Consider the following 13,543-nt stretch of genomic DNA (forward strand, 5'->3'; position numbering starts at 1 on the left):
AGTTACATATTACCTATAAATATAATACAGGAAGAATATGTTAAAGGATCTCAATATATTACTGATAAATAATGAGATATCCCCCATTAAAACAAAACAACACAAACAACCCCATAATAGTCCATTTCAATCTAGTTTCTTTCATAATATACAGAGAATATTTTGAATATATGAATCCATAGGCATACTCGAAGAACAGAGTCAAAGATCAAATAATGCTCATCCATTAGATGAAGGAACTTTTGTGACAGAATTCAACATCTGTTATGCAAACATTCCTGGGGAAACTAGAACTAGAGTGTCCTAACTTTCATAATCATATATCACAACCCAATAGTGAAAAATGGGCTGATGAAATAATCAGATAATTTTCTTTACAATTCAGAATGAAACAAGAGTGTCTCCTCTCACTATTATTCCTTAAGGTAAGGATTGCAATCTCCGACAGAATAGCAAAACATGAAAAAGAAGTAAATTGGTGAGAACAAGAAAAGAAGTATCATCATTTACAGATGAGCTGATTCAATGCATTTGCATACATATCTTCCCATAAACTAGAAGACCCGGGCAGAATGATGAGTTCAAGCTCATCTTCAGATAGCAAGACCACGTCTCAAAGTAAATAAATAAGCAAATGACCCTCAGTGTTCTGTCTGAAAGCCAATAACAAAGCAGTAGAACACAAAGCCAATATTAAAACATTAGTGAACTTGTAGTGTTAGTGAATTAGAGATACATCAAGGAAACTATCTCATTCAGAATAGCCTCAAAATTAGTGAAACATCAAAGAATGTTTCTTAAAAAGGAGATGAAATTGCTCCACAATGAGAACTTTAGAACAGAAGAAATTGAAAACATTAGAAGTTATTTCATATTTACAGGTCCGTAGAATTGATACTGGGGACATGCCCCTACCACCAAATACAACTTAAGAATTTATGCAATCTCTGTCAATGTATTCTAATGCCATTCTTCATAGGTCAAGGGAAAATCATAAACAACATAGAAGTGTAAAACATTCTGCATAGCCAAAACATTGATGAACACAAAAGCAAATGTTGAAACTATATGAACTTTCAAACTATGAAACCTCTTTGTCATAAAACCACCATTGTACTAGCATGAAAACTGGTATGTGCAGTAATGAAAGAGGATACAGAACCCAGGAAAAACTCACACAGAAACAGCCATCTGACTTAAACAAAGGAAGTCCAAATTTATGTTGTAAAAAGATCTGTTTTCATTAAATACAACTCTTCAATGAGTGGTGATGGGAAAACTGGAAGTCAACATGCAGAAGAATGAAACTGGTTCAAAAAAAAGGTGAAATAAATCAGAGACTTATATATGGGACAGAAAAAGCAATAGTAACAGTGTAAGATAGAAGTACATTTCCGCATTCATTGACTGATTTATTTGAGATTTATTTTTCTGAGTTCTTCATATGTTCTGAGTATCAGCCCACTGCCAGATGTGTATCTGGAAATAATTTTCTGTATTTACATAAGATTATTTACATAAGAAATTTAAGTATCCAATAAATAAAAAGTAGAGATATCCAATAAAAACAAAAAAAAAGCATCAAGCAACTTTAAATCATAAGGCAAATGCAAATCAAGACACAATCAGTTTTTGTGTTACTCCAGTAGAATGGCTATCTTAAGAAATATAAGTAACAAAGTCTTGTGTGGAAAAGACATCCCCTTGAGTTGATAGAAATAGCTTTATATACACGCCATGGAAATCAGTGTCAATTTTCCTCAAGAAGAGTATAAGTAGTACTCCTATATGACTCATAACCCTGCAGTGTATAAATCTGAGGAATCATAGCACAAAGTGTGACAGTACATGTACCCCGTGGTTATTGAACCACTGTTTACAAGACCAAAACATGGATTAAAAAGGTATGGTGCACACATCATATGATTATTTGACCATAAAGAAGACTAAAAGATGCCGTTTGCTGGAAAATTAATGGAACTGCAGGTCAGCAGGTTAAGTGCATAAGTTAGACTTGTAATGGTAAGTGCCACTGTCTTTTGCTAATTTGTGGGTCATTCTTTCTTCCAAATTTCTCCACCCTTTTCTTCCACTCTTTCAATAACCTAACATTAGACAGAAGAGAAAAAACAGTAGAGGGGATTAGAGGTTTCAAGTTCCATGAGGCAAATTTTATCTTGGCCATCAGGACTTCTAATTTACTCTTCTTTCTTCTTCGAGTATGGCTTCTTAACAAACCACGACCATCAGCAACCACAAACAAACAACTACCAACAAACCAACCTCTGAGGCCCTAGCACTTATATACACTCTAAAAAAATCCCAAGAATTCCAAATATCACATGAATACAGAAAGTTTCTTCAGCTGACATACCAAACCCCTGCTAGAACATGAGGCAAATCATAGCTGCTATAAGGCAGCTTCATATCCCCATGCTGGTGATTAAATCATAAACATAATCTTATAATAATTTTGTGGGTTTTTAAATAACCCCAAGTGCTAAAATTATCACTAAAAGAAATGATTGCACATATCTCATGTGTGGAATTTATTTGTTTTAATTCATGAATTTAGATAAAAAATCTTAGAGGTAATGAAGAAAATGACACAGAGGAAGTTGGGTTACATAAGCCATTAGTTTGTACAATTATCATTTATAATTTTTTTAAAAAGTAATACAAAACATAGTTGTGTAAGCCTATAAATGGAACACTTGAGGAGCAGTAACAGGTGCATACTTGTGAGGTCAAAGCCAACCTGTTCTACATATTGATTTTCAGGCCATCCATGGCTACTAATTATTACAAAGTCATAACACAAACAATAATTTTACAAGGCAAAGAAAATGTAAAGGAAGAAATGTTAAATAAGAATATATTGTTAAAGTACTTATCAACAAACATAGTTTCCAATCTATTAGAGTGGGGTAATTCAGAGATGTGGAGTCTTAAATATGTGAATTTACAGAAATAGTGGAAAATTAAAAAGTAATTAAAGTGGTAACTTTTAATAGATTTCCAGAAGTATGGGAGAGAGAAACAAAAGGAGAAGCAATGTCGGTAAATGAGGCAAGTCTTAAGCATGAAGATTTCTGTGCTGTGTTTGCTCTACCTTGTGTTGTATTTCAAAGTATGCCTATTTAAAATTATGGAAACTAAAGACATGAATTATGAAACTATTTATCATGAATAGTGATCCCAAGTTTTATACATGGGGCATTATGGATAATGTTTAATGATTTAACACAAGGAAATAAGTAGTGAAGTGTTGTTATAGAGTGCAGATTTGAATTACAACTCTGTGTCATCTTCAACAAATACTTGATTTAACCAATAAAAATATAGATATTTCTTTTTATTATTATTATTCAACACTTTTATACATAAATCTAAATAATAAATTTTAGGTTTTATTTTTGCCATTTACTCTGTTCCTGTTGACAAGCCCCTGCTGCCTTTAGTGATGTCTTTGTGTGTGTGGCTTGCTCAATTAGACTTGTTTGTATCAGTGTGGGTGAGTGTCTTCTCTTGTAAATGTTGTGCAGTTATTTCTCATTTATTTTAATTTTGAGTTGTGGATATGATAAAGGTACCACATGATAGAAGGAAAACCAGAAATTAGGATGAGTAAAGTAAAGTTGATTATTGCAGTCAAACATAGGCTGGATGTGAGAAACACCATTGCACAGTGTGGTGTGCAGTCATCTCACACTCCAGGGAATGACAGTAAGGGAGAAAAAGAAACTATAAAGAAGATGACTTCCCATGAACTCAGTCACCCATATAATTATGGGGAAGATGCCTTAAGGTAAAGAGTGGACTCAAGCTTTCTCCTTCATTCAATGTGTCATGTCGGTAGAACCCAATCAAAAGCCAAAAGGTTAATCATAGTTTCACTGATATAATCTATGGCCTGAAGAATCTGTGACAAACAGTAACCTAGAAAAAGTGGAAAAGACATACCAAAGGTGATATAGACTCTAAACAACATCATGCCTGATAGAGAGAGATGAGTTATTTCAGAAAAAGGATTCTCAGGCAGATTTGACCTTTTTTTCTTTTGGGAAAAATGTGGGGGTTTGAGTTTTTAGGGATAAATGGAAAGATTCACATCATGTTCACAGGACAAATTAGACTCTTATCAACTAGCTAACGATTTGTAGTATAAATTACTTATATACATTTAAAAACATAAACTGAGCATGTGTCACCCATAGGTAATATCATTACTATTTGCTTTTAGAACTGTACCTGACAGATTCGCTTCATTGAGCTTGGGTGTGACCTGTGCAATTTGGAGATTTGCTGGTATGTATTTTCCATGTATCAAACTGTTCATTCTTAATATATAAATGTGTGTATATATGTGAAATAAATTAAATCATAATTAAAATGATAGAGACATTAATATGACTGCTCTGAAAAATTTAAGAGCCAATTAAATACAGAAAGAAATTTTGTGATATAAAAGCCATTGAATTAAACAAAACACAACCTACACAATTGTTTAAATATCTTGAAAGGTCAATTCTCAACTTCATGTGGAGAAACAGAAAACTCAGAATAGCTAAAACAATCCTGTTCAATAAAAGATGTTCTGGAGGAATCTCCATCCCAGATCTCAAGCTGTTCTATAGAGCAACAGCAATTAAAACAGCATAGTACTGGCATAGAAATTGGCTGGTTGATCCATGGAACTGAAACAAAGACCTAGAAATAAATCCACACACCTATGGACACTTGATTTTTGACAAAGACGCCAAATCCATACAATTGAAAAAGGGTAGCACCTCCTCTTTATTTTCTATTACTATTATTTGCTGGTGTTATTTATTAATGGGAGAGAACTTGGTGATCCCTTTTTTCTCTTAGAAAAACTAGAGACTGGAGAAATGTCTCAGCAATCAAGAATGTGTGCTACTCCTGCAAAGGACCAAAGTTCAGTTCCCAGCACCCATTAAGGCAGCTTACAATCACTGTAACATCGGCTGCAGAGAGATTCGACATGTTTGACCTCCAAGGTCATGTGAACATACCCACACACAAACACACACAGAGACATATAACTAAAATTAAAATAAATCTTAATGGTCTTTATTATCCATAATATGAATAAGTAAACAAAACACATAGCAGTTATATTATGTCAGATGGAGCTATGCATTTGGAGCTGAAGTATCTTCATCATCACATACAAGTGACACTGATAGAACATACAAAACATCCAGATAGATACTCAAAGCAATTTCATACTTCTTGTTGTATGCTTGTGAAGTTCCCAAATGAAGTGAACTCTGTGAAATATTTCCATTGTCATAGATTTTTTTTACTGTATTTACAGTACTAGTCATGAATTTGCCCCTGCATAGTTCTCAAATTCAAGTCAGAAAGTGGTCAGTTGTCCCTATAAACAATCTTGCCACTATTTGCACCGTGACTATTACCTGCCTGTAAGGTTTGTACTGTAGTAGAGTCTGGTGATGAATGCTACCCTGCTTTTCTTCTCCATCAGCCTACATAGTGCCTTCCAGAACTATGAAAGCTAGTCATCAGGGAGAGTTCATGACTGTCTTCTCTATGTCCTGTAACCAAAGTGCATGTTGTCTATCAGGTTTTATCATCTAGTTGTGTTGGTACTGTGACCAATGCCACTGGGCTGTATTGTTTCAGGTCTTTATGGCCTGCCTGAGCAAAAACCAACTGAGAAAAAAACTTGTGTTTGTCACTGAGATTTTCAGTTCATATTACATGCCTTTTGGAGCTATATTGTTTGCTCACGTGGGGTACCTCTCTTCAAACCCTGAAATAATTCTTATGACATGACCCTGTTACACCATTTCTGGGCATACAGCCAGGGAATTTATCTTATTACAGAGATACTCTGTAATATGATATAATGAGCATGATACTTTCATGCCCATTAATTTTACAGTGTATTACAGGTAGGAATGGGGTCAACTCAGATGGTCCTCAGCTGACAAATGAATCATGAGAATACATACATATAGATAATATCACTTAGCAGTAAAGAAAAAGTGACAGTGAGAAACTTGAAGGCAAAGAATATAACCAAAAGGAATTCTACTGAATAAGGTCACCGATGCCCAAAGATTCAATTCTAAATTTTCCTTTTCATATATGGATACTAGATACTGGTCATTTCTATGTTTAACCTATTGAAATAGACCATCCTTTCATGGGAGGCATTTAGATAGGGGGAATGCAAGAATAAGTTACATGGACAACAATTATCTTGCAATCTGAGTAAAAACGATAATAAAAAGGAAAAATAAACCTCATGTGATATGTATGAAAGAACACAGGAGAAATACAAGGCACTATGGTTTTAAGAGGATGAGATGAAAGAGAGAAGAAATTGATAATGGGTCAAACAAAACTAAGAATGATGTATTTCTGAAATACAACGAGTTTTTTAAGATAAATGAAAATTAAAGACATGAATAGAAAATGTGTGCTAGTTTAATCAATAGCAGCACATGGAGCCATAAAGTGTGTGTGTGTGTGTGTGTGTGTGAGAGAGAGAGAGAGAGAGAGAGAGAGAGAGAGAGTGTTGTTCTGAGAAAAAATTATTTTAATCCTGGTCAATAGTGCTTTTTACGAAGTACTTATAATAATTTATTTTATAGGATCCTTTCCTGCTACATTCCTTATGAGAGAAATAACAGTCAAAGCTTGTATTTACTGGGAGATCACTAGATGTGGAGCAAAAGGACGTTGCTGGATCTTTAATAAGACAATATTGGTCACCTTATTTACAGCAATATGTGAGTGTGTGAGTTGTATCAAATGTAATTGTTTTGAGAATTTGAAATTATATGAAAGTAATAATTAACTATGAATAAATACTTTGATAATCGAAAGCTTATATAATTGTGTAGGAAGTATTTTATAAACTTCTACTACATAATTTGTATTATTATTTGTATTACTGTGTGAAATGCACTCTAGAGTTCTGTGTTATAAACTTAAAAAGGTAATTATTAGTATAATATAATATTGTTAGGTAATTTGATCTGTGCATTTACACTGCCAAATTAAATTTTTCCTCATGTCTTTTATCTCAGGTTTACAGTATTAATTATTCTATATATTTGATTTTAAAACGTTATAGTTGTGTGGTGGTTTGAATAGGAATAGCCCCCCTAGACTCATGTGTCTCAATGCTTGGCTGAGAGTGACAATATTAGGAGGTGTGTCCTTCTTGGAGAAAGTATGTCACTGTGGATGTGGAGTTTGATGGTTCCGATGGGCAAGCTACACCCACTGTGCCCCCACAGTCTTTGCTGCCTGTAAATCAAGATGTAGAATTCTCAGTGCCTTCTCCAGCACCATGTGTGCCTGAATGACACCATGCATTCCACCATGATGATAATGGACTAAACTTCTGACACTCCAAGCCTGCCCCAATAAACTGTTTTATTTTATAAGAGTTGCTGTGGTCAAGGTATGTCTTCCCAGTAGTAAAGCACTAAGACAGCAGATAGTAAGCAGGCTGGAGTACTACTGTGATAGGCTTGACCATGCTTTTGTTGGAAGGATTGTGGATTGGAGACTTAGGGCTAGGGAAGCAGTGGAATGATTTAAGTGATGATCAATGGGTCAATACTAGTAGACGCATGGAAGACAGTGGAGCTGAAGATGATCTGAACTGTGGGACCTGGCACACGAGATTTCAATGGAGGAGAATTCTAGGATGATGCCTAGAGAACATTCTTGTGATGTTTTGGTGAAGAATGTGGCTGCTTTGTGTCTTTCTCTGAAGAGTCAGCCTGAAGCTAAGCTGAAGAGATTTAGATTTATGGTGTTGGCATATGAAATCCCAAGACAGACTAATAGAGACGGTCCTGTGGTTCATTATTATAAAGACCATTTAGATGAGGAGAAGCAAGCTAAGCAAGGAAAAAGTAAAAATGTATGGCTCAAGGAAATAATGAGCACCAGGAAATGGAACAGAGCTAAATCCTGTGTTCATGAAGATAAACAGATTAAACATTTTAAATGGAATAAAATGAGTCATGACCTCAGGACAATAAACCACCCAATTAAGCTTCCATCTTTTTAAAGGTAATTAAAGAACAGTTTAGGTCCAGGCATGGCAGTACACACCTTTAATCCCAGCACTTAGGAGACAAAAGCATAGAGATCTCTGAGTTCAAGGTCAGCCTGGTCTACAGATGGAGGTCCAGGACAACTGAGCCTAAGCACTGAGGGAAATCATTCAAAACAGAAAGCTGTGGAAAATGTAATTGAATCAGCATGCCATATTCCAGCTCTAGAAAGCAGTAGGACTCACCAGCTTCACCCACTTGGTTCTCTCTTCGCAATTAAGGATACGGGGGGAAAGCATTATGGAATTTTTCTCCATGGTTAGGGAAAGCTGCTGCAGCCAGGAATGTTTGAAGTGTTTTTGCAAGGAGGCCCAGAAAGCCCATTGTGTAAAGCTGTGAAGCCTGGATTGCCTTGGAGATCCCCAATTGTTGAAGATACCACATCCATTGGATATGTGCCATGGAGAGGTGCCAGCAGGGAGTGGAGCCAGGCCAACAGTTAGTACCAACAGAAAGTTGTGTGTTGTAGTCAGCAAAGCTGAAAGGAAATGAAAATTTGAGGAGCACATTGCTTTCAGACAGGGAGATTCAGAGATCAGAGTTTTCCCAGATGACTTTTAGTCTTTCTTTGGTCAAATATTTCCACACCATGTTCCAGTTGCATCGTTTGGAACAATACTGTATAGCCTCATTATATGTTGTAAGTATGTGATCTGCCTTTTGATTTTGGTGTCATAGAGGATTACCATTAAGAGAATGCAAAACATATACATAAAGATAAGAGCAAGGGGATAACAATTATGATTTGATATGAATAAATAATAATAAATATAAGAAATTTAAAAAGAAACAGGGCTGGAGAGATGCCTCATTGGTTAAGCGCACTGTTTGCTCTTCCAGAAGTCCTGAGTTCAATTCCCAGCAACCACAGGGTGGCTCACAACCATCTATACTGGGATCTGATGCCCTCTTCTGGTATTCAGGCATAGTGCAGATAGAACATTCATATACATAGAAAATAAATAAAAATCTAGGAGAAAAGTATCATAAACACTTAAAAAGCTGTTTCAGTAACAAAATCCAAACTCTCATTGTAAATTCAAGGTAATTTCTTAACTGTAATACCACATAAAATAATAACTGCAATTACACACTCCAAGAAATGACAGCACATTATACACATTACCTTTCCAAAGGGGACATAATTAGGAAATAAGTGACCAATGCTAAATCAAAACCCAGATTAATCCTGCAGCTCCAACCCAAATGTCAAGAGTTTTGGATGGCTCTACCCCTCCACCTTTCCTGCCTGAAATATATATTGTTCCGATTCATGATTTCTGTGGTAGATTTTACACTGCTCTGGCATCTCCAACATCATATGATATTCATTACCACCCAGGATTCCCTTTCAGAGATTCATACAAATGGTGTCTCAAGGCCTTATGGCTTCTCTTATCTTTTCTCTTGAACAACTTTGCTACATGTTTGCTCCTTGAAACTTGAAGGAGGAATCTATAACCTCATCACTTTTGTATCTTCACATCCCTATAGTACCTTGTGAACAACAATGTCATATATGGCTTCCAAATTAACATGGACCCTCACCACCTAAAGTAGTAGTTTTTGCAACCTTCCTGAAAGCAAAAAATGTTTATGTCTCTTTTACAGTTTGGCATGTTATCTGTGTGCCTTTGTGCTAGCTTTTCCTTTATTCTAGAAGGGGTCTGTCTTTCCTAGTGCTAATCTCATTAACAATAACAGCCTTTCTATCAGCACTTGCCTTGACCAGTACATTAAGCTTCCTAGTACTCTCGATCTTTCTGGTTGTATTTCATCTGTCTTATGCCTTCTTTTGCATTGAAGACCTAAGGAAGTTAATTCAATAGCAACCATGCCAGGGGTTCAATGTTATGCTGTCTTGAAATGTCCTCTGCCAATGAAATAGGTCGATTAAAATATTGTCTTCAGTCCAATCCTTAGAACACAGACAGACGACAGCCAAATTCTTTGCCAAAGCGTCACAAGGAAGGCTGCTAACCCCATTGTCATTGCTTCACTCTGAAACATTTATGTTCAGAATTCAATAGCTTTCCTATTCCGGTTTTAATTTTTTCAAAAACCAACATGGTCAGGCTCCTGTATGAGGTACTTCCCTGTTGCTTTGATAAATACAGTGACTGAATCAGCTTATGAAAGAGTTTACTTGGATGTATTGTTCCACAGTGATAATAGTCCATGGATGGGAAGCACAGCAAAAAGTGGCAGACATGAGAGCAGGAGCAGGATACTACCACATCTTCAACTGGAAGAATGAAGCCACATTCCCTAACAGGGCCATCAAGTGAGGACCAGTGTTCAATTTGTGACAAATTCTCATTCAAACCACTACAGTGAGTTGCTTTCAAAATCAGGGGTCAGGAAACAAAAGTGGGAGAACACAGTAAGGCCCAGGGACAAAGTTAGGAAGATGAATGACTGTGGGGGCAGGTTGAATATATCAAATATCATGTGTGACGTTCCCAAAGAATTAATAAAACTGCATTAAATGCAACATTAATGTCACTGTTTTTAAAAGCATAACCCTCTAAGAGAGGGATCATGAGACTCTAAGAAATTTAAGTGCCCATGACCAAGCCCAAAGACTGCCTGACACAATGGGAATGGAGGCTTTTAAAGAATATGGGGAAAACGCCAATGTGAAGTATGGGGACTTCAACCATGGTTCTCTTTCCTGCTCACCTGCCAGCTGTGGCCTGAAGATATTAAAAAGAGATTATAGAATAAGCACAAGTCACACATTTTACATTATAGGCAATTTTAGAAAGCATTGGGAGATAAGCAATTCTCTTTTGTCCTATCAAGAAATCAAAATCATGTATTTATCCAAGCACCTTATCTACGTGCTAACCAGTCATGCCATCTTGGCTAAATGCCAACTTGTGTTCAGGTAGCCTTTGCATAGTACCTTTCTCAAAGTATTAGAAAAGTGATGCTTAGATATTGCAGGGAAGAATCAATGAGTACTTGCTCTAAATACAATCAGAATAAACATGTGATTCATGATGAAAAAAATTATTAGATCAAGTGACTAAGATCAACACTGAGAACATAACAATGAATGAAATGACAAAACAGACAAAAAGTTACACTATTTTAGATATTTTTCTTAAAAGTTGAAAAATAAACAACCAACACAAGATCAATGCTTAAATTTGATAAAGTGTTGTGTGTAAAAGACATGAAGAGTAAATGTGTTTAATTGGATAGTAGGATGAGAAAATGATGTTGTCCATGTGCATGAGCATGTTAGTGTGTACAGTTTAGTGCTATGCACACTTTCTCACACCCCCTGGAGAATCTTGGAATAGATTCCACTGGAATAAAGTAAGCTACTGTAGAGACATAAACAACAGAGTGCAATCAGAAAATGAAAATGAAAAAGAACATAAATATAGGCAGAAATAAAGAACAATGATAAAAATAATAACCAATTAGAAATCCAAAACTAACAACACAGGGAATAAAGTCATAAGTTATTATTTCAGTGGCCAGATCACACATATTCAAGAACAGGAGCTGGTAAGTCACAGAGCAAGTCATTTCAAACTATCAAGTCAAGGAAACAAAAACCAAGAAATATATAAAATAGTGAAGAAAAGTTATAGCAATTTTGAGTCTACTAAGTCTAAAAATGACACAAAAAGAATGGGCAGCAATCTAACTGATTAATACATACATAATGACAATATGAAATTACATGCCAAAGACATACTTCTCTCCCCAAAAGAAGCAGAAATTCTCTTTTGACAATATGGATGAACTGAATAGACATTATGAATATTATTGTTGTGGTGGTTATTGCTGCTGCTGCTGTTGTTGTTGTTACTCTTTAATTGCTCTAAAAATAGTTGAATGTTGACTCTCAGTATTTTATAATAAAGTTTATATAGTTCATTGTCTGGGAGTTTCAAATTCCAAATAGGATTACGGTTCTGTAAGGGCCTTTTTGCAGTGTCCTTGACATAATGTCTGGGACCTCTGTGTTAGAGAGCTATCACATTGTGACACCGGAAACTAGAAAGACCAGAGTTTAGGCTCAATGAGAAGCAATCAAGGTCAATTACTTGCAAAATCCATATCCCTACTTCTCTGACTCTCTCACTGCCCTGCATCTTCTAAGAGTCATCGCCATGGTATTATTACAATGGGGTCAAGCTGCCAATTCATGAATCTCCACTCTGCAGCAATCCATCCCTGGTCTCCAAGATCCGTGACCTACTCCTAATATAAATATTATAATCCCATAACCATAGTGCCAGGAACCCTGCAGCATCTCTGCAAAGCTTAAATCCATAGGTGTAGCTGAGACTCATGATAAGCACTTTCAGATATGAGCTGCTGTTTAATAAGCTATATGGCTACAAATTAGAAATGTGACAGGCATGAGACAAAGATCCTTAGTCCAAAGGGAGACGTCAGGAGGTGGAGAGGAATACTGAAGCCATAAGGAAGACTGAAATCCGATGTGGCAGTAAATGAATCTTAAAGCTAATACTGAAGATAATGGAGCCTATAAAGATAAGGAAGCTTAAACCTGATACCCCATGAACACATTGGGGAAGGGTGGGGCCCTGAGGCAGCCTCTGTCCTGTGATTCTGATGATCCTCCAGGACATGCAGTTTCTCTTTTGTTCTGGCTTTGTACACTGTCCATAAATCTGTCTGATATGGTTGATTATTTCTGACTGCTCTGGATGTCTTTTGCCCTCTTGCACTTCCACTTCCCAAGCTCAACATGGTTTTGCCTTACTAAGCCTGTTCTATGTAGATTCCAACCATGCAGCAGATTTGGGTCTGGTCTTCCTGACTTCCTTTGAGAATTTTGTTGCAGATGTCAAGACCAATAATGCTTGCATCTTGCTTCCCTGATCCACTAGGTTACTCAGTCATATCTGCTGCCAGCATGAGTAGTGACCCTCAAGTCTGAGCCATGGCGACTGTAGTGGTACTCACTTGGTAACAAGGAGAGAAATTTCCCCTGAGCAGCAGGCCTGTTCAGAGGCATGAAGCTCAGCCACTGCAAGAATCCTTCCATGGAAAGGTCAGACTTCCGGTGCCAATGGTATCTTCAAACAGTTCTGAAATGTCCTGAGGGTCTTTTCTCATTCTCCTGATGCACAAGGATCCACTCTTGTTTAGTCACACAAATTTGTTCTTCTGAACATGTATGTATCCTTGCTCTTTCCTGACCAGGCTACAAACTTAACAAGTCTTGACACTGTGTCTCCTTTGTTCTACTGAAATTCTTCAGAAAAACAACCAGTAGTACCAAAAGGATATTATTACTGTCTGCTTCTTTGAAATTCTGCCCTCTCAGTATTAGGCACATTTCTTGGTATTTCTTTGAACTCTTTGGTCTACGCAATCATTCCACTTCAGTCTTTGTAGGACTCAACAGATTGCGCTGCTCA

At 36.4% G+C, this 13,543-nt stretch overlaps 1 protein-coding gene across 1 annotated transcript in view; it reads left to right on the forward strand.

Annotated features, from left to right (window-relative positions):
- The window catches only part of LOC311595773 (solute carrier organic anion transporter family member 6C1-like), a gene marked incomplete at its 5' end in the record, with an annotated part of 102,713 nt that overhangs the window by 79,891 nt on the left and 9,279 nt on the right, over window positions 1-13,543 (forward strand). Inside the window, 2 exons of the mRNA XM_084778743.1 lie at window positions 4,244-4,308; window positions 6,648-6,785. Coding sequence (XP_084634869.1) covers window positions 4,244-4,308; window positions 6,648-6,785 — 203 coding nt within the window. The remainder of the gene's footprint in view (window positions 1-4,243; window positions 4,309-6,647; window positions 6,786-13,543) is intronic.

This window comes from Acomys minous (genome assembly GCF_964271855.1).
Source record: "Acomys minous genome assembly, chromosome: 4".
Lineage (NCBI taxonomy): Eukaryota > Metazoa > Chordata > Mammalia > Rodentia > Muridae > Acomys > Acomys minous.